This window comes from Mustela erminea, chromosome 1 (assembly GCF_009829155.1).
Source record: "Mustela erminea isolate mMusErm1 chromosome 1, mMusErm1.Pri, whole genome shotgun sequence".
NCBI lineage: Eukaryota > Metazoa > Chordata > Mammalia > Carnivora > Mustelidae > Mustela > Mustela erminea.
In genome coordinates this window covers 32715927-32737956 of record NC_045614.1, presented here as the reverse complement: position 1 = coordinate 32737956, position 22030 = coordinate 32715927, and the positions used below count along the sequence as shown (strand labels likewise).

Here is a 22030-nt window from a genome sequence, read left to right as displayed (position 1 = left end):
ACTGCTAATTAAATCTGATGACAAGGTAATAGACTTGTGTCTATTTCATCTAAGAAAACGAATCTCTCATTTGGCTGTAAAGAATTGCAGCAAAGTTTTCTTTTTCTTTTTTTAAAGGATTTTGTTTATTTATTTGACAGAGAGATCACAAGCAGGCAGAGAGGCAGGCAGAGAGAGAGGAGGAAGCAGGCTCCCTGCTCAGCAGAGAGCCCAATGCAGGGCTAGATCTCAGGACCCAAGATCATGACCTAAGCCAAAGGCAGAGGCTTAACCCACTGAGCCACCCAGGCGCCCCAGCAAAGTTTTCTTTTTGAGGCACTGAGTTGGGGGAGCTTATTTCAAAATTCAAGAATTGGTTGCTTTGGGAGAGCCATTAACTAAGGAATGAATAAAGATATCCAGGCCCATAGATCACTCCATTAGGAAGGATCACGAATGATCACAAGGACAGCCCTCTGGCTCATCCCATCTAATCCTTGAAGAGCTTTTCAGCAACCTCTGCAGCTGGCCATTCGACCTCTTCTCAAACCGTCCATGCACAGGAAACACGCTACCTTCTGAAGCTGCCTGTCCTATCACTAGAAATGCCTTCTTTGTGCTAACCCTAATCTGCCTGCTCCAATTCATTGTAAGTACAGATAGACATTGAGATTTCTGTGCAAACCCATTTGCAGACCAAAGTTTAGCTTTCCCTGGGGGTGGAATGCACCTGTGATGATCTTTGCAAAAATGCCTTTGTAGCTTTGGCCATGTAGTGTCATGAGTTTTCTTTGTATAGTCATAGGCATGGTTGTGTAATGTGCACTTGAAGAAAAAAATTCAGCTTGGCTGTGCTGAATGTAGTTACTTTCATAGTAATTCATCTAGCAATTTCCATCAGCCCTTTCCACCCCTATTTGAAATGCAGTTTTTTAATAGTTGGACAATATGATTAATATTTTTAAAGTTGCGTTTCCTATCATTTGTATTATTTGTCTGCATGGAAAAAATATTCCTACCCAGCCAAATTGTTAAATTGCAACATGATCTGAATTAAAAAAAAAAAAAAAACTATAACGTGAATTTTTTCCACACTAAAAGGTAAATTCAGTTGGCTACAGCCTTCCCCATAATACGGTCCTTGCAAATCAGGCAGAGATGATTTGGGATAAACGAAAAGCCATGTATTTTGAAAGGGCAAATTTGTGTTTATTAATAAAGTATAATCTATCTTTATATAAAAAGCAAATAAAGTCACAGAAGGAGTCCTGAAATGGAAAGAAGCCTATCTCAAGAGAGGTAGCATAGGAAAGACCCCAGATCCCAAGCTTTGGGTCAGGGAGACCTACGCTGTCTCCCAGCCCTCAGTTCTTACTTAATGGCCTGTCACCTGACCAGGTTACTTAATATTTCTGAATCCCATTAACGAACTTCAGGAACAAGGATGCCACTACCTACCTCACAGCATGGCTGGGCACAGTCACACTAAGTGGCGTGGAGCCTTGCACACAAGAGTGGCTCAGGGGTGGGCACACCTTTACTGTAAAGGAATATTTTTCCATAAAATAGCTCAGTAAATATTTCTGACTTGCAGATCACAGGATCTCCAACCCAACTCTTCAACCTTGCAGATATAGTGGGAAATGTACACGGGGCCAGTGGAATGAGCAGGTGTGGCTATTTGCCAATTAGACCTCGTTTATGGACATGGAACTTTGAATTTCGTGTAATCCTATGTGTCTCAAAATACATGTTTTATTTTTTCTTAATTTTTTAAAATGTAAAAACCATTGTTACCTCATTGTTACCTTATTCCCGTACTTGGAATGGATTAACCCAGCTGACCCTCACCCACCCCAAGGAAGTATATCTTAGTGTTGTCTCCCTTTTGCAACTGTGGGGAAACAGTCTCAGAGAGATTCAGCTACTTACCTAAGATGACACCATTATCAAGAGGCAGGCCTGGGATTCAAACCTTCCGTTTCCAGAGTCCCTGCTGGTGACCGTCCACAATACAGCCTCGCCCATGGAGTGTTTATGAAAAATGCCACTTATAAAAGGAAGTCACTAAATGCCATTTGCCACTGGATAGTGTGCAAAAGCGAGCCAAGGTGGGGACTGTTGCCTTCCTAAGGGAAGCCACCTCTAAGGGTTTCTGATTTGAAGTCCCAGGAGCTGCTGCATTGGGGCGATTTCAGGAGTGAGTTAAGACTTCTTGTGTAAGAGAGCCAAAAGAAAAAAAATCAACTGTGGAGAATTTCATTTCAAAAAGGAAGAATTTCATTTCAAAAAGGCAAATAAATAAGTGATCCATCCTCCATCGTTAGTTGGGCCCTTTTGAAAGGTTCCACAAAGAGCATTTCAACCTGTGGAAAAACAGAAGAGTTCTTCCTTGTACCACCATTAAGGCAAGTTTCACCTGAACAGGTGTGGGCCTGATCTTTTTTTTTTTTTAGGTTTTTTTTTTATCTGATAGACAGAGAGAGATCACAAGTAGGCAGAGAGGCAGGCAGAGAGAGAGGGGGAAGCAGGCTCCCCGCTGAGCAGAGAGCCCGATGCGGGGCTCGATCCCAGGACCCTGAGATCATGACCTGAGCTGAAGGCAGAGGCTTAAACCACTGAGCCACCCAGGCGCCCCAGGCCTGATCTCTTATTTACATGTAATCTGTGATATTTTATACATGAGACTAGAGTGTCTTGATACTTAGAGAAGAGCTTGGAATCCAGGAAACCAAGGATGTATCTCTAAATGGCACCAACGAAGAAAACAAAACAAAACAAAACAAAACAAAAAACTCTGGACTATTGTTCCTGGATAATGGAGCAAGAGAGTACAGACAAAGAAAGAACCTGGGAAACTTGGAATTCTAGTCCTGTCCCAGCTCGCTTATGAGCTGTGTGGACCGTGGCAAAGGCCTTGACTTCTCTGAACCTCCTGTCCATGTCTGCCTTACTCCGGGGCAAGATACGAGTATGGGTTGAGTGCAGCAGGCAGCTATAAGACACACTGACTTAGTTGTGTTTCATGGAGAAACAATCAGACATAGACAGTGGGAGGTTACATGTCGTTTTGTATCCCTAGTTACGGTTTTCTTTGTGATATATAACAGTACTTATCAGACTGCTTACTAAGCTTCTCAGATTCCTACTGCACTTTTCAGGTGCACAGTACCCTCTGTTTCACATGTGCAGGATGGAGCTCAGAGAGGCCCAATGGCAGATGCGGAGGCGTTTATTGTGTAGCTACAAGGCCCATGTTCTTGCCTTAGTTTGCACATTGTTGATCTAGGGAGCACACTGCAGCAGTGTCACGACCAGTGCCCCCTGGGCACTCTGCAGAAGCACTGAGACCTGCCCCATATCTTAGCACAAGCTCAGTACTCAAAACAAGCTGCTCCGTTGGACCAGATTAGACTGAGAGTGCTCACATATTAACCTAGTAGCTAACCTCTTCGGCATCTACCATGTGTAGATGGTAGGGAAGGGGCAACTAATATTCAGAGAGGCTGAGAACTTCATCTAAGGTCACACAAGGAGGAGAGAGTCAAGACTGGAGCCCAGCTCCAGCTCCAAAGCCTTATCTGTCCTGCTGGACTAGCTCTCATTCCATACTTTTATGGGCATGGATATATGTCCCATTCCCCCCAAGTCCTGATTTAACAAAACAAAATGAAAAAACACTTTGTATGGTCCCAGGGACTCTGAAAGCTTCATTTTAAAGAACGAAAGTGGAAAACTTTCCTTCAGAGATGTCCTAGGGTAACGGTGAAATCCAAGCTGCCCGAGCCTTGGGTGGGTGAGCCCAGCTTCCTGTGATTCTGTGATCTTCCCATTTCCATGATGGATTTGGCAAGCCACGGACCACTAGGAGAGGTGTCATCTCATTGACTCACTGGGTCCCATCTGGAAAATACATGTACATTTGAATTTCTTATAATTGGGGGTTGCACGCAAAGATGGAATTTGCAGTGTGAGGCTGCGCAAGCAGACCACGTACCTCCCATCACACAAAAGTTAATGAAACCGGTAGGCTTCTCCTGCTTCTCCTGTTAGGTTAGTCCAAACGTGGGGATGTTCTCTATATTCTGTCTCATTTGTAAAACAAAGAAAAGCCATGGTTGTTGGGGTTGGTGGGAGAAAGAGAGAGAGAGAGGAGGGGCAGAATGAATGGAAATAGAATAGCACAGATGTGAGTCTGGTCTCCTGTGAGAATATCATGTTACATAAAGCAGACGGGGAGCGTTCTAGCTACTCCTCTGTCCCTTTTCCTTTCCACATTTTGAAAAACAGAGGACTGGATTTTCAGGAGAAAGAGGACAGATCCTTGCCTGATAGAGCCCAGGCTTTGTATTTCCAGCTCTTACATTCCATCCCCAAGACAGCCTTACCCGATGGCTCTTTCCCAGTTTGCCAGATAGAGGGCAGAGGTTTACAGAGGTGGGGTGACTTGCCCAAGGTCATATACTTACTGGCATGAAGGCAGAAAGCAAACCCAGATTGCAGAGGCTTTGTCCTGGACTGTCCTGGCCTCTGTCGTCAGCCACTTCCCTAGAAGACAGGAAGCCACGGAGGAGAGAGTGATGTGGTAGGAAATGCCTTGTGACCTAGCACGTGTGTGCTTTCCCTTTCTTTCCGCAGGCCGAAAAACGGTGGCAAGTACTGTGTAGGGCGTAGAATGAAGTTCAAGTCGTGTAACACAGAGCCGTGTCTCAAGCAGAAGCGGGACTTCCGAGAGGAGCAGTGTGCTCAGTTTGACGGCAAACATTTTAACATCAACGGTCTGCTTCCCAGCGTGCGCTGGGTCCCCAAGTACAGTGGAAGTAAGTGTGTCCGGGGTGGGGGGTGTCTGCGGACGGCGGGCTGGTTGGCGCGGGGTCTGGGCCCAGAAGTCACGCTGCGTCGTGTGTTTCCTCTCCAGTTCTGATGAAGGACCGTTGCAAGCTGTTCTGCCGGGTGGCCGGGAGCACAGCCTATTATCAGCTGCGGGACAGGGTGGTGGACGGGACCCCGTGTGGCCAGGACACCAGCGATATCTGTGTCCAGGGCCTCTGCCGGGTAAGTCCCGGGTGGTGTTTTCTTGACTGTGTTGTCCTGCTGCCACGCTGTGGTCTGTGGCTTCCTTGATAGAGCCAGCAGCAGCTAATATCTGTGCACTGTCTCCAGGGAAGTGGTTTTCAAAGTGTGTTCCCCGGGGCAGCATCAACAATGGCAGCTTGATACTGTCGCCCAACTGTGAGAACCAGAGTCCTGCATTTTTCAGACATTCTCAAGCTCCGTGAGGGTCTGCACCAAACCTCCCTGTGAAAGTATATTTTAATAATCCGTGGATACACACCCTTGGCTCTTAAGGTTAAACCCAAATGCTTTCATACAGCAGGTTTCCTAGAAGAGCTCTGCTCCAGAGAGATGTCGAGAGGGATCACACTCTAGTCGGGCTGGAGTCGGGTTTCTCATTCTGATTTCAAGCGTGAAAGCTTCTACCTGAGACACGCCTGTTAATCACTCTCAGAAGGGAAATCGAGAAATTTCTGGCAGAGTAAAGCATCCGTGCTATGATTTCTAGAGGGCTTGATACCATTTCATTGCTCTCACCCATCAGAAAACATTCTTAAATGTAGCCAGGCTTTGAGATAGTTTAATTGATCCTTGCATGGGGTCCAGGAAAATGGGAATCCCAGTCAGTGGGATTTGATGGGAAGAGCCCCCAGCAGCTTCCCCTGCTCTCCGACTCACAACGACAGCGCTCATTTCCTCATCAGTCCGTTCATAGCAAAACATCGAGCTTCTCCTCAAAGGCTAGTTCCTACAAGTGGACAGCGTGGACAAGAATGTGAACTCTGTCCTGGTGTCCTAGTCGTTGCTGGTGTCCTTTGCAGACCTCTGTCAACATGGCTGCGTTACATTAAGATGTGGAGAAATTCCAGAAGGTGCTTGGAGCCTCTGGCCTCACATTGTGGCAGCCTGGAATCTTGCTTTGTCCTCCATTCATAGCGTATTTAAACACAGGGGATTTCACATGAAATCCCATTTTCCAGATTCTCTTGAAAGATGCGTCAACGTAGGGTTCCTGTTTCTTCACAGCTGCGGAGTCTAGAGTGGAGAGAGGTTGCTCCCTTCACATGGGATGTCGGCTCTTTATTTATAGGATACACATTCCTTTTCCCCACCACACTCCTTTTTTTTTTTCATTCCTGAACAGTTCTTTTCATTTACCCCACTTATTTGTAGACTTATACTTCTCAAGCTTGATTTCTTTTCAAGATTTTATTTTCAAGTAATCTCTACATCCAACACAGGACTCGAACTTACAGCCTTGAGATCAAGGGTCACACATTCTACCTGAGCCAGCCAGCCAGATGCCCCATACTTCTCAAACTTTAATCTGTAGATGAAGCAGATAAGCATCTTGCTAACATGCCAGAACCCACCCCCACCCCACCCCACAATGGATCTGGGTAGAGCCCGAGATTGTACATTCCTAACAGCCTCAGGGATGCTTAAGGCTGCCAGTCAAGGACCACGTTTTCTGTACCAGGGCTATATATAATTTGAGTTCTCAACCCTTGCAACTTTAAAAAGACTTCCTTGTCATTTGTGAATGCCTAATTCATTGTGAATGCCTAAAGAACCATGCTAACTACCATGTCATAATGTTTTATAATTTTTGTATTTTTATAATACTTACCGTTTATTTCAAACGTTTCTTTTTAAAAGCAAGCTGGATGTGATCACATTTTAAATTCCAAAGCCCGGAGAGATAAATGTGGAGTTTGTGGTGGCGATAATTCTTCATGCAAAACAGTGGCAGGAACATTTAATACAGTACATTATGGTAAGAATCTGTTCCTAAAGAACCAGGAGACGGAAAATGGTCAAAGTTTAAAAATTGTTAACCACAGGTAATAGGTCAAAGTATTCATGTCAGGCATAAAATCAGTCTTGTTAAGGTACATTACCCGTCTGGCTAGAAGACACCTAATAGTAAGAATTGTTATTGCATTCCTTGGTTGCCCGCCTTTAACTCCATACTCAAGAGAAACTGAACTGTGTTGTGGAATACTGAATTGTGACTCAATTCTTTTCAGGTTACAATACTGTGGTCCGAATCCCAGCAGGTGCTACCAATATTGATGTGAGGCAGCATAGCTTCTCAGGGAAATCTGAGGACGATAACTACTTAGGTAAGATGACACATCTCCTGCCATTGGTGGGGATTCTGCTTCTCTGGGGCTGTTGGCAAATGTTCCTTCCTTCCCCCTCATGCACACGGAGAGCCGTTGGGTGTCCTGTATTTTCATACTAGTAGTTGATCTTGAAATTCATTCTTTTATATCCCCCTCCCCATGTGTATAACCTCAGAGTAGTATTGGAAGAGTCGTGTAGTTACCCGAGTCCATGTCAGGGGTTCATTCTGGATCATAATAAATAGGAAGGCCCTACATCAAATTCTGAAAGCACTTACCATGTAGGTTTAGCATAAAAATCATTGTTGTCTTTGAGTCTTCAAAAATAACAATAACAACAGCAATCTGTCCTGTGGGTAACTGGCTAGCAATTTTTTTTTTAAGATTTTATTTATTTGGGGGGCGCCTGGGTGGCTCAGTGGTTTAAGCCTCTACCTTCGGCTCGGGTCATGATCTCAGGGTCCTGGGATCGAGCCCCACATCGGGCTCTCTGCTCAGCGGGGAGCCCGCTTCCCCCTCTCTCTCTGCCTGCCTTCTGCCTACTTGTGATCTCTGTCTATCAAATAAATAAATAAAAATCTTTAAAAAAAAAGATTTTATTTATTTGTTTGACGCAGAGAGAGATCACATGCAGGCAGAGAGGCAGGCACAGAGAAAGAGGGAAGCAGGCTCCCTGCTGAGCAGAGAGCCCGATGTGGGGCTCTATCCCAGGACCTGAGACCAGGACCCGAGCCAAAGGCAGAGGCTTAACCCACTGAGCCACCCAGATGCCCCTAGCAAATGTTTTATTAAAGATATTACTTGCCCTAATTTCTGTGATGCCAGTTCTAACCAATAACTGACTGGTGGACTTATTCAACATTTCATTATGCCTGCTTGTTCCAAAATGTTCTAGGGTGCAAGTTATTCTCATGTCATGGCTAGACTGGCCTACCTTGTTACTTTGTGGATTCTTCACCCTTGTCTCATGTCCAGAACATGATTAATTCCTATCTGTCCTTCTGTTGAAACCACAACGCACCGTCAACCATGTGTTCATTTCAATAGTTGGCCCAGCTGAGTTCCACGTCAACTTATCCTTCTGTAAACCACTGTGATTATGAAATTTCCCAAGCATTTTTAATTAAAAGAAAGACAAAGGAAGTGGGGTCATGACTGAAGGGATTCAGCTGGTCACCTTGCACAACCAGCCTCCTCCTAGCCATAGAGAGCAGCACGGCTTGCCCTCTGATCTAGAAGATCTCATAGCAGTCTGACTGGGCGGTGACTTTTTAAAAGAAATGAATATACTTGTCCTCGTACAGTGTCTAGACAAGAAAGCTATTTGTGCATCTGAATTCAGCCTCTGTAGAGGGTCTCTGTGCACATTTGTACACAATGAACTAGTCCATGAGTCTTCACTGAATCAGATTAGAATCAGAATCTGTATTTTGGAGTGTCTACCTGAAATCCTTGATAGCTAGGCAATGATCCTTTAGCCCGGCATGCTGATCAAGTGTAATACATACACATGACTTCATTATAGCATTTTCTGCAGTATGCCATTATTCACTCATTCACTTCTTGCATATGGGCCAGACACTCTTCTAGGTACAATAAGCAGAACAAAAATAAGTAAGTTAAAAATCACTGTCTTCTTGGAACATACTTTTTGGTGCTAGGAGAGAGACAGTAAGCAGTAAGTTAATAGGTCAGCCAACTGTATACTATTAGAAGACGGTAAGTGGCTATCAGAAAATAGAACATCATAAGGGAAACTGGGATACTGAGGGTGAGTTGGGAACAGTGGAGCTGAAGTGTTTAAATTGTGGCAAGAGGAAACAGGTTGATTGGGGGAAGAGCATTCCAGGCAGAGGGAAAGGCCAGTGCAAAATCCTTGAAGTAGGAGCATGTCTGGATTATTCCAAGAATAGGGGGAGGCCCGTGTGGCTGCAGCTCCATCAGCACAGAGGAGAGTTCTAGACGAGGCTGGTCATGCATTAGGAATAGATCACATAGGGCCATAGAAGCATTGAAAAGACTTGCTTGTTTCTGGGAGACAAGGAGAGCTATTGAAGATTTTGAGCCGAGGAATGATAAGATATCATCCCATTTGTATTTTCAAAGGAGCACTTTGGCTTTTAGATGGAAGAAGGGCGCAGAGTAGATACAGGAGGACTGGTTAGAAATTATTGCAATAATCCATGGGAAAGAGGCTGGTGGCTTAGTCCCAAGTAGGAGCAGTGGAGGTGACAGTACATGGTCAAAATCTGGATATTTCTTGAGGATTGGGTCATCATGATTTTTCGATAGATTGAATATGGTATGTGAAAGAAAGAAAGAAGTCAGGGGTGACTCCAAGATTTCTACCTGAGACCCTGAGAAGATGGGGCTGCCATGAACTGAGATGAGACAGTTTGTTCCTTATTTATCCATATGGCCACTAGTGTCTTCTTCTTTTTTTTTTTTTTTAAGATTTTATTTATTTGAGAGAGAGTGAGTGCACAAGTGGGGAGGAGGGGCAGAAGGAGAGGCAGAGGCGGGCTCTCCACTGAGCAAGGAACCCAATGAGGGGCTCCATCCCAGCACCCTAAGATCATGACCTGAGCCAAAGGCAGATGCTTAACCGACTGAGCCACCCAGGCGCCCCATTGCCTTTAGGTCAGAGGCTCTGTCTTTATACCGTAAGCTCTTGATATAAAGCCTACACATATATGCGCTAAGTAAATAATTGCTCACCTGTTGAATAATCACTGCTCATGTTCTCTTTACTGAGGATTTACTATGTGCTTAATGGGGGATTGGATTACCACAGAAATATACAGAATAGTCCTTTCTTTGAAAGGCCACAGAGTCCTACTTAGAATCATTTACTCAGTGGTTGGATCAGATTTTCCCTAACCTAAATATCCAAATGGGTGGTGACTTTATAAAAGAATGAATGGTGTTCTGGAGGACCCTTTTCAAAATTATTTTTTTGGGACTCCCACATTTCCCATGCCACCACTGAGCAAAATAGGTCAGGCATTTTTCTGCGCGCACTGGGTTATAAATTTTAAACATGTGGCTGCTGCTGTGGCATTACTACTTCCTAATTAAATCCAGCGGCATTGCATGCAACCTCCTTTATTAATTAATTTCCTGGAAGCCAAAAGCCATGTTGACCTGCTTCTTTCTTCTTGAAAGGGAGAGGGATGATTCTCTCTTCTGCCCCTTCTTGGAAAAATCTCTTTTCAAGTAGTGGCCTCAGTTCAATTAACTTCATCAACCAGGCGAGGTACCTGAATTGGGCAGGGCCTCCTGATAACCTTTTATGCCTCATAGGAGGTTTCTTAATCTCTTTGTCAAGATTGAAAGAAAAATTAAAGATTTGTCATCTGGGAGAGGGAGTCTGGAGCAGTCATGGCTCTTTAGTGGAATATTATGGTAAAGTCACCTGTTGGCAAAAGAACAAGTCTCTGGAAGCAAATGCAGAGTGGGCAAGCATAGATGGCCAGTCACAGTTCACGGAGTGTGAAGGTCAAGACCTCAGGGCCTTTGAACCTTACACTGGCTTCTTAACGAGTGAGGAAGAACATGGCATCATCAAATCCGAGGTGCGTAAACACTTATTCTTGGCTTGAAGGAGCTGCCGCAAATGCTCTAAGAAGGTTTTCACACCCACAGCCGTTCCGTTGCTAAGGCATCTTCATCCGTATCCCTTTCGTTTTTTTTAAAAGCCAGTCAAGCCACACTCTTTCCACAGGTGCTGGTCGAGGAGGAATTTCCAGGAGGGAGGGCCTTTGTAGCAACCCAGCTCTGATGGGTGAAATGGGGGGGAAACCAACCCAGGAAATTAGCTCCCCTAATCGCATTAGTGGAAGGTTGGGCAGTAGACGGTCGTTTGTAGGAAACTATTTGTTTCACAAGGTACCGAAGCAGAAAGTCTCCCTGTCAAAGGCCGTCGTTTCACACAGGCCGCTCCCTCCTGTCGGGTTAAAGCCAAGTCGCACCCAGAGCCACCATGTTCGCGGTTGAGGAGAAAAAATAGATCCATTTCTGTGATACTTCTTTGTCTCCAGTGCACTTAGCTCTTGATTAATTGTGGCAGTGGGAGGACAGGAGTCAATTCAGTTTGGGATAAATCACGAAATTCATTTCCCCTGACGATTCCTTTTTCCTTCCCTCCCCACCAACTACCGGGAGAGGGAGCATGCAAGAGAAGGGTAAAATGCCAGAGGGCATAAGTCCGAGAGGAAGCCAGGGGAGGTTGGGAAGGAGCCCCAGAATTAACCTACAACAGACGACTGCTCTTTGAATGAGCACAAAACTGGATTATCCTGTGATTTACGGAGCCGATCTTGTGACATCTCATTTCCCCCATTTTGGTGAGACGTCAGCTGGGCAGCTAGCATGCGACCTCACTTGAGAGAACTGGGTGATTGTGTCGGCAGCATGTCCGGCGGTCACCATGTGAGTGACCCACATTAGGAGGCAGCCTCAGGATGTCTGAAGGGCCTCGGAAACAACCTCACCTCCAATCAGTGACCCATTGAAAGTCCGGCCTCTTGCATGGCTGGTGGGTCTCTCGCTACGGCGACCATAGGGGAGACAAGGTTGTCAGAGCTTTACACTGACAGGGAGACAGTTATTCGGCTGGAAGCACTCTGGTCTCCCTGTGATAAATGTCAGGCCCAATCAGTCACTCCCTCTTTCGGTGTCATTGATTGAGCACCTACTATGGGCCAGGATCTTTCTTGCGGTTACAAAAATGCATTTTTAAATGGCCGCCTTCTGAAAGAGGCTCACGTAGTTGAGGAAGACAAACGACTTAAACTGTTAAACATCATGAGCTCAATGAATCTGACTTCACTTTGTGCATAAGAGAAAGCATGCGTGAATTCATTCATAGAACAGGTACTGGTTGATCGCGTTCTTAGAAAACTTCAGTCGTTAACAGGCTCTGGAGACAGACTTGCCGTGACTGGAAGTCACCTGGCCTTGAGAGAGTATTTTAATAACATTTAAGTCGTACTTTTCTCATCCCTCACTGAGGCAACTGTGAAGGTGTGGTAAGGAGACAGTGCATAGGAAGAATTCCGAGCTGCCAGCAACGTCTCGTTTAATATCCGTAATGACCCAGGGAGAAACTCGTTATCCAGAGGAAGGAACAGAGGCTGAGAGGTTCCATAACTTACCCCAGGTCACATAAACTTGTCAGAAAGTGGGAAGAGTTTGAATCATTCTTGGTCTGACTTCAGACCCTACACCCTTAACCACTTCACTTTTCTGCCTCAGTGTGGAAACAGGTATGGTGGATATGGGGATGTAATGACTAGGAAGTGAGGTTTCTTGGTGGGAGTGAATGGTGAGGCTGGGAAGATTATGCTAAGGAGTTTGAAGCCAGTTGTTAGGTATAGTTGTATTGAGGAAGGCGGCTATCAAAGGATTTTGAGTTACGAAGAAGCAGCCAAGCTTTTGGAGGGTTTGTGTTTTTAAAACCTTTTTCCCGGGGCGCCTGGTGGCTCAGTGGGTTAAAGCCTCTGCCTTCGGCTCGGGTCATGATCTCAGGGTCTGGGATCGAGTCCCACATTGGGTTCTCTGCTCTGCGGGGAGCCTGCTTCCTCCTCTGTGTCTGCCTGCCTCTCTGCCTACTTGTGATCTCTATCTGTCAAATAAATAAATAAAATCTTTAATAAATAAATAAATAAAACCTTTTTCCCTCTTACCACATTCTTCCCAACCATTTCCACTGAAGGCATCTCATTCTTCCCTTAGGCCCAAGACGGGGCTTATCTGAGTGGGTGCAAATGCAGTCCTGGGTTAGGGACAGAATTCATGCGCTACTGATCCTAGAAAGAGTAGTACTTCCATCAGCATGTGACCAAACGAGTGAGCTCTGTGGGGTTGCCACGTCCAAGAAAACGAGGCCCCTGCTGCTGCTGAGCCACCAAGAGCACTCAGACCTTCATCTCAGCCCTCAGTCATCTCTGCATAACGGTGCAATAGTGACTTTCCCTAAATCCTCTAAACCTCCTCCGGCCTGCCCGGTGAGAGACAAGATCTCACCTGCATCAGTGAAAGAGAGGTTAGGGTCCGGCACACACCTCAGGCATCTTCGCTCCCCGTCCCGCAACCAGAGACCAATGTCACGGACCTGTTGCTAAGACGTGACGCTGCCAGTGATTCGCACTCTGCGTACTTCTCGAGCAGACCGGGTTGGTTGACGTTGGCACCCGGGATGACATCTGTTTGCCACCCGAGTTAAGTTTCCGCATTCCTTTAGTTCACTTAAATCCACGGCCTGTGCATTTCAGGGTTCCCTCCCCACTGAGATTTGCTAATTGTGCACAACTTATAAAAGGTAAGAGGGCCTTTCTCTGATACTTCATTCAGGACCCAAATGTTTATAGCTCTGATTTATTGAGTTCTTGTTCATGTCAAGCCCAGTACTCAGGAGGATTCATTATCCAAGGAGCGGTAGTACTGAAAAAAAAAAAAAAAAAAACTAAACTAAACGAAATGGTACTCACAAAAAGCTCAAATTTTATAATAAATACTAGGGGGAAACGATAGGACGGGGATTTTATCTGGAGAAATTGATCAAAAAGCATGAAAATAGATTTTTTTTTCTTATAGTAAACAAAATTGTGTTTTCATGCCAACCATGCATATATTTTTAGATTATAGGATAAATCAGTTGATAAATATTCTTTTTTTTTTAAATATTTTATTTATTTGACAGAGAGAGGTCACAAGTAGGCAGAGAGGCAGGCAGAGAGAGGAAGGGAAGCAGGCTCTCAGCTGAGCAGAGAGCCGAACACGGGGCTCGATCTCAGGGTCCTGGGATCATGACCTGAGCTGAAGGCAGAGGCTCAGCCCACTGAGCCACCCAGGTTCCCCCAGTTGATAAATATTCTTATCTAAGTTTTCTGGTTAAATTATGTGATAGCAGAGTAGTGCATTCTTTGCTTAGAGTTTGGATTTAACAGTAAAACCTAAAAGGAGTCATTTTTGTAAAAGCTTTCTGGGGCTGTATTTACTTTCTTAATAGTCTCCCTTGACACTTAGATAAATAAATCATTTCTTCTGACTATAGCTTCTCTGTCCATTTTATTTACTTTCTGTAAGTTTGTAACTGGTCTAATTTCATCAAGTTCTCAGTTGGCCAGTATTTTGGTGCTTGACTCCAGGACTTTTCTAACATGACTTTTTCAGCTTTTCTGATTGTTTCATCTTTTTCAAGATCTGCGGTAGATTCATTCATTTTTCTAAAATTAAAAAAAAAAAGTTTATTGATCATGTACGATGGGCTCTTTTTGAAGCTGAGATATAGCAGTGAATAAAAGAGTCCAAGAATCCTTGCCCTCATGGGGCTTACATTCTTGGTTGGGGAGAGAGAGCGTAGACAAGGTGTTATGAAAGAAAATTAAGGTGGGAAATGGGATGGCAAGTATGGAATCTGTGCTGGTAGTCGGAGGGGGTTTCAGTTTTAAAGGAATGGCCTGGGAAGATGTATTAATTATCTTTTACTGTATAACCAATTGTCTCAAGGCATAGTGGCTTAGAATAACAAATATGTACTATATTCCAGTTTCTGTATGTCAGATTGAAAACAGTATAACTGGGTGTTTCTTTTTTTTTTTTTTTTAAAGATTTTATTTATTCATTTGAGAGAGAGACAGTGAGAGAGAACATGAGAGGCAAGAAGGTCAGAGGGAGAAGCAGACTCCCCATGGAGCTGAGAGCCCAATGCGGGACTCGATCCCGGGACTTCAGGACCGTGACCTGAGCCGAAGGCAGTTGCTCAACCAACTGAGCCACCCAGGCGCCCTAACTGGGTGTTTCTGGTTTGAGGTATCTCATGAGGTGGCAGTTAAGACTTCTTTTAGAGGGCTGCCTGGGTGGCTCAGTTGGTTAAGCCACTGCCTTGGGCTTAGGTCATGATCCCGGATTCCCAAGATCAAGTCCTGTATTGGGCTCCCATCTCCATGGGGAGTCTGCTTCTCCCTCTGACCTTTCCCCCTCTCATGCTCTCCTTCTCCCTCAAATAATAAATAAAATATTAAGAAAAAAATTCATTTAGGGCTATGATCACATCTAAAAGCTTGATTGGGGTGGGCAGATCCACTTCCCAAATGCCTCATTCAGATGCTCTTGGCAGAAGGCTTTATTTCTTCACAGGAAGTCTCTCAGCGGGGGCTGCTTGAGCTGCCTCCCAACATGGCAGCTCAGTTGGCTTCTCCCAAAGCCAGAGAAAGAGCAAGGCAGAGCCACAGTGCCAGAGACCTGACCTTGGAAGTCACACTCTGTCATTTCCTCAAAATCCTACGGATTACACAGTCAGTGTGCTTCCTTGTGAGAGAGGACAACACAGGATGTGAATTTCAAGAGGCAAGGACCATTGGGGCCATCTTGGAGGCTGGCTGCTACTCTAGGCCTCACTGAAAGAGTGACATTTAAGCATCATGTCGGCCACGGATTTTCAGATTCCCATATCTGTCGAGGAAGACTAACAAAGATCCTATTGGCTCAACTAATGCTAACAAAAAATAGGGATATTTGCATGGGAATTAATTTTGTAAATGTTTAGTTCATTAGTACATATTTTCAGATTATAAGGCCTCTATTTCTATCTGTAAGGCTGTAATGTGGGGCTTGTGTATCAAACCCCACACTAATTAAAACGCTTATATTTCAGTAATAGAATTACAAGGGTGGGTTTCTTTATCTCCATTTCAAAGATGAGGAAATGGAGACGGGGAGAGGGAAAGTGAGTTCCCAAGTCCTCATAGCTGGCAAGTGGCAAAACTAGCATTTGAGTCCATCCCGTCTGACAGAAAAGTACATATTCTTTGCCCTCCCCATTTTGCCTTTCAGAATGCTCTTTTGTATTTCAGACAGCAAGTCACTGGGAGCCAATCAGTGAATTATCTTTTCTCATCTACAGCTTTATCAAGCAGTAAAGGTGAATTCTTGCTCAATGGAGACTTTGTTGTCACAATGTCCAAAAGGGAAATCCGCATCGGGAACGCCGTGATAGAGTACAGCGGGTCTGACAATGTAGTGGAAAGGATTAACTCCACAGACCGCATTGAACAAGAACTTTTACTTCAGGTAAAAACTTGACCATGAGCCCATGACCATTTCCTTCCATGTAGTGTCACCGGACCTGCAAACGTCTCCATTTTGTCTGCTCCTTCCAGGTATTATCGGTGGGAAAGTTATACAACCCAGACGTGCGCTATTCTTTCAATATTCCTATTGAAGACAAACCCCAGCAGTTTTACTGGAACAGTCATGGGCCCTGGCAAGCGTGCAGCAAACCCTGCCAAGGTATCAACTTGTCAGTGGAGTTTTGGGGATTTGAGGTTTTGATGTTTTTGTTTTGTTTTGTTTTGTTAATTCTTTTTATTGATTTTTCTTTGGCGGCAGCCCAATGCATGTAATCTATAAAACTTTTTATCTGCATGATTCTCCTTTCTCTGCATCTTTCTGGTTATTTTTGGAGGGCAACTTGAACTTTTTAAGGGATTCAGGATATGTTGGGTTTCCTCTCCCTACAAGATTCATATACATGTGTGAACCCAAGCAAAATCAGCTCTGCCACTTTCATTTTCCAGAGACACAGACTTAGTAGTCATATTATATGTGATTTGTCTCATTTCCCTTTGCCTAAATTAGGGGTCAGCAAACTATAGCCAGTGGGCCAAATCCAGCTTGCTATTTGGCTTTTATGAATAAAGTTTTATTGAAACACGGTTACACCATTTTTACATATTATTTATGAGCATCTGCTTTTGCCCAATAATGGCAGAGTTGAATAGTTGTGACAGAGATCATACGGTGCACAAAACCAAAAATGTTTACTATTTAACCCACTAAAGAAAATGTTTGCCAGTCGCCCTGGTCTAAATAGTTTCTGGAATAGGTTACTTTCTCTGACTATGTTATTTTTTTTTCCTCCTTGCCTAGGGGAGAGGAAGCGAAAACCTGTTTGCACCCGGGAATCTGATCAGCTTACGGTTTCTGATCAAAGATGTGACCGGCTGCCCCAGCCAGCGCCCATTACCGAACCTTGCGGCACCGACTGCGACCTGAGGTGAGGCCAGTGTTTGTTCGTGGTCTTTACTATGAGCTGTGAGGGTCTTGGAGGAGGGAGTAACAGAAGGAGGAGGTAGTGGTCTTTAGTTCCCCTTCCTTTTGTTTCTGTGAAATAAGCTTCAGCCAAGTTTCCATCCCTCTGAAACCAATTATCCAAGACATATGCCTGCAGATTTCTTGTTCTTCCCCTAAGAATTAAAAATAGCTAATAGAGTATGGCATTTGCCAAGAGAAGTTCTCATTTCACCCTCACAACTCAGTGCTAGGCATTGTTATGATTGAGTCATATCTTATGTAAATGTTTGGTACGAATGTCAACAGAAAATGGGGAAATGTCATCTCTCAGGGTACCCGTATGTTGTTCCCTATACACCCAGACTGTATATCACCCAGTAGAAGAAATCTCATGCATATGAAAGTTGCAATGCCCTAGTGTAAAGTTATGGAAGGAACTAGAAGAAAATCTTCATGCAGATGTCTAGATACAGAAAATACTCTGTGTTTAAGATTAAATCTGAGATAAGAAATAGCGCGTACAGAATAGAATTCTAAAGCTTTCCCATCTACCTTCAAGGTTGACGGTGTCATGTTTGAATATTAAATAGCTTGGGCATTGCTTTGTATACTCTGAATGATAGTTAAATGCAGGTAACATGAGCTGAGGCTTTAATTCTCCTTTTACAGAAGAGAAATTAGCAGTGTAGAATGGTGTGGGAAATTGTGAAGATCTTACCATTTGTAAGTGTAAAGTGAATACTTAAGCTTTTTGCAGCTTTTTCTTCACAATGCCAAATCTTAGCCAATGATATTGACAGCCTGTAGTGCTAGAGTAAAGGTTATAAGGCCCTCTCTAGATTCCAAGAGAAAAGAGGAATACTGGGATCAATTAGTAATGTCTGTCATGCAAGTAGGTGGGGGAGACATGGCACGAATGCCACATCTTTGCCAGACCTGACATGATGGCTTTGACTTCAAAGCCCAGGCTCTCTCCACCCTCACTGTACTTCATGCCTACACAGTGTCGCTGACCTGTTTGTTCATGGGTTTGTCACAAAACATGGATAAGTCATTGTAGAAAGAAAAAACCCAAGACATTAAAAGGCAGGCATTTACACTATGCAGTTTTAATTTTTGTTATAGGTAAGTAATATACATAAGAGCCCATTGCTTCAGCCAATTGAGTTAATTTAGTTAAATTAGAGTTAAAGCCTTTTCAGAAAAATAATTAGTTATCTAATTGCCAAACTATGTTACTCACAAAAAACCTGACAGTCACTGTCATTGTGGTTCGTACTAATTGCTGTTGAGTAGCCATTGTCACCCTGAAAGCCTGGAGTGAGGACTGTTACTGATGTGTAGAACTCTAAATAATTTTCCCAAAGCGTGTCTGTGGAACACTAGTTCCACGAGACGATTCGTGGTAAGCCAGTATGTTCAAGAAGCCTTAGCAACTCTCTCCTCTCCTATGTAGACATGCATCATGTTGATTAACATTTGGAAGACCCAGAGAAGTTCTGAAACACAGAAACCTGCTTAAACCAGTAGTTCCCAAATTTATCCCTAGTATTATTTATTCCCACAATGCCCCCCCCACCCACACAGGCATGTACATTTTTTGTTTCCACTTATAACAAATACTTTGCTTCTCTGAAATATACTAATAAAATGCATTGTCACATGAAATGCACTGAACGAGTTCAGAACACTGAAGTTAAACCACCTTCCAAGGAGAGACTAAGAAGCAGACGATAATGGCATTTTGAGGAGAACTTTCCTAAGGCAACGCTGTGACTTTTCCAGACTCTTCCAGGTTCTCTGCTCAAATTCTGAAGATAGTGTGACTATCAGGGAGACCCTTTTCCACTTGATCTGCTGGTGTGTTTTCTTGTGGGGGCAGGACTCCTTCCTCCCTCACCCAGGATGGATAAGCTTTCCATGAGAAAATGGTGATGAAGGCAAAGAGAAGGTAGCCAAAAATCAAAGAGCAGATGAAAGTTCCAGATGCTTCTGTTGAATTGGACCACATTTTTACCTCACTTCCTCAGGGATGTGAGAGTTTGCCCGGATTAAATTTGACAGGATGAGATAAAGCATTGTTTTACAGTCCTTCGTTTAACATGTTCCGGTTAGAACAAAATCCCAAAATACTGTGTCACTCTAACGGAAAATCACAGTAGCCCACTTTGCATGCCCAGCGTAAAAGTTGGTCAACTCTGACCTACTTTTAAGCATCTGTGAGGAACTCCAAGATAAGCCTGTGGCCAGTACTCCTCAATGTTTCCCAGTCCTGCCCCTGGACAGGTGTGGATGGAAGAATTCTTAGGGCATTTGTATTTGGCAAACTACCCAATTTCTGAGAAGTAGATAGTTAACAGGAGTTAATTCAAATGGAGATTATGAAGAAATTGTCTTTGGATTGTTAAATTGAATGAACAACCTACATATTAAGCTCATTTATTTATAGTCTTCTATCAGTTTTAAATTTTTGTGTTTTAATTTGAGCACTGACCATATTTGGGGGGCATTAAAAGAATATGTCAGTTCTTTGTTGTTGTTGTTGTTGTTTTAAGATTATTTATTTGACAGAGAGAGAGATCACAAGTAGGCTGAGAGGCAGGCAGAGAGAGAGGAGGAAGCAGACTCCCCGCCGAGCAGAGAGCCCGATGCGGGGCTTGATCCCAGGACCCCGGGGCCATGACCCGAGCCGAAGCCAGAGGCCCCAACTCACTGAGCCACCCAGGTGCCCCAAGAATATGTCAGTTTTTAAGCACATGCCCCACTTTGTGGGGAGATGCTGATAATGGGATGGCTGTACAGGTGTGGGGACCAGGGCGTATGGAAAGTCTCTGTACCTTCCTCTCAGTTTTGGCATGAACCTAAAACTGCTCTAAAAAGAAAATTGAATCTTTAAAAAAAAAAAATGGTCTAATCAAACTATATAGACTGTGGTCCATGTTTAAAAGGAACTCAGTCTTTATTCACAGAGTTTGGCACACTTGAAATTCACAGTTACAGTCCAATTATCCATTCCTTTATGAAGTCACAGGATGGCCACTGAACACGTTTTAGCAGAGCCCATATAAAGGAAGTTGTCTAAGGAGCGTTGCCAGCAGTGGGTCTCTATCAGATGCAGCCTTCTTGAGAAATAAAATGCTGAGTTCCATGAACCTTTTAAATAGAAAATTGCTTTTCTTTTTTGCTCTGTTGAATTCCAATGTTTTCTTCTTTGGGGTTGCTTGAATTTCAGATGGAACGTATCAAGGGAGAATCTTCACAAAGATAGAACCTCTGACTAGCCCTCTGTGACGTCCATGTGCATTGGCAGCCATGAAAAATACATGAATATGTTGGTTTTAAATTGGATTCCAGTAACTGACTGTAGCTTTGGGTTTTGTGGTGTTTGAGTTAAAGAAGAAAAAGGAACTCCATTCTTCTACTAGTTGAATATAGATAGGACATACATATTTAATAGGAATGTTGGTTTCTCCCCACTGTGCGTAGGTGGCACATTGCCAGCCGGAGTGAATGTAGTGCCCAGTGTGGCTTGGGGTACCGCACATTAGACATCTACTGTGCCAAATACAGCAGGCTGGATGGGAAGACCGAGAAGGTTGATGACAGTTTTTGCAGTGGTCACCCGAAACCAAGCAACCAGGAAAAATGCTCAGGAGAATGTAACATGGGTGGCTGGCGTTATTCTGCATGGACTGAAGTAAGTTGGTTCTCACTCAGTGAGTCTTCTTCTTCGATGCTGAGTCTGATTGGTTGATGGTGGCTAATCGACGAACTGATTCGTTCTGTGATTGATTTACAATGCCTGACCTCATTCTGCAGAAGAGTACCGTGATCTATTTGTAATGTCTCACCATATGACACTGAACATGGTGTGTGGAAAATTGAGAGTGGTGGGACAACTCCTCTAATCCCTTTCTCCATACCCCACAGGCCACTCCGAGTTTTATTTTCTTATGGGGCTTCACTAACGTTGACTGTAATATAAACCTGGTAGATAAATGGATAACATGAACCGATACTTCCCAAATCACAGCTAGAATTGGATCTGTTGGATGGTTGTTTCTTTTTTTTTTTTTTTTAAAGATTTTATTTATTTATTTGACAGAGAGATCACAAGTAGGCAGAGAGGCAGGCAGAGAGAGAGGTGAGGAAGCAGGCTTCCCGCTGAGCAGAGAGCCCAATGTGGGGCTTGATCCCAGGACCCTGAGATCGTGACCTGAGCTGAAGGCGGAGACTTAACCCACTGAGCCACCCAGACGCCCCCGGGTGGTTGTTTCTTAAGGGCTGAAAGAGACAGGTGGCCTAGCCAGGACCCCAACTGTGCTGGGGGAGAAACTTACAACAGTTTCATGTAACGTATTTTCCTTCCAGTGTTCGAAAAGCTGCGATGGTGGAAGCCAGAGGAGAAGGGCTATTTGTGTCAACACCCGCAATGATGTCCTGGATGACAGCAAATGCTCACATCAAGAGAAAGTCACTGTTCAGAGATGCAGTGAGTTCCCTTGTCCACAGTGGGAAACGGCAGACTGGTCAGAGGTGAGAGAAGAGGGCTCTTATTTCCCCCAGGTCATCTCTGTTACCCTAATTCTGAGTCTCTCCAGCTCGCCTCAAGTCTACACCTGCTGTTTGCTTATCCCCTTCTCCCCTGGATGAAGCAACCGAGGTCCCCAATCAGCCCCAGGAGCGCTGTGCGGGGTGTGACTGGCCCACCGGTGACCGCAGGGGCACGGTGGGTTTGGCTGCGTCATCCACTCTGGTGGCTTCTGTTGGTGATTTTTGAAGTACCTATC

General features: G+C 44.2%; 1 protein-coding gene across 3 annotated transcripts in view; it reads left to right on the top strand.

The window, feature by feature from the left end:
* ADAMTS9 (ADAM metallopeptidase with thrombospondin type 1 motif 9) overlaps positions 1–22030 on the top strand; it is a 165753-nt gene that overhangs the window by 50340 nt on the left and 93383 nt on the right. For all 3 annotated transcript variants that reach the window (XM_032324460.1, XM_032324470.1, XM_032324450.1), the window contains exons 13-21: positions 4618–4799; positions 4898–5034; positions 6694–6811; positions 7065–7160; positions 16072–16238; positions 16328–16457; positions 17097–17223; positions 20727–20937; positions 21612–21776. In XM_032324460.1, the coding sequence (XP_032180351.1) occupies positions 4618–4799; positions 4898–5034; positions 6694–6811; positions 7065–7160; positions 16072–16238; positions 16328–16457; positions 17097–17223; positions 20727–20937; positions 21612–21776 (1333 nt within the window). The remainder of the gene's footprint in view (positions 1–4617; positions 4800–4897; positions 5035–6693; positions 6812–7064; positions 7161–16071; positions 16239–16327; positions 16458–17096; positions 17224–20726; positions 20938–21611; positions 21777–22030) is intronic.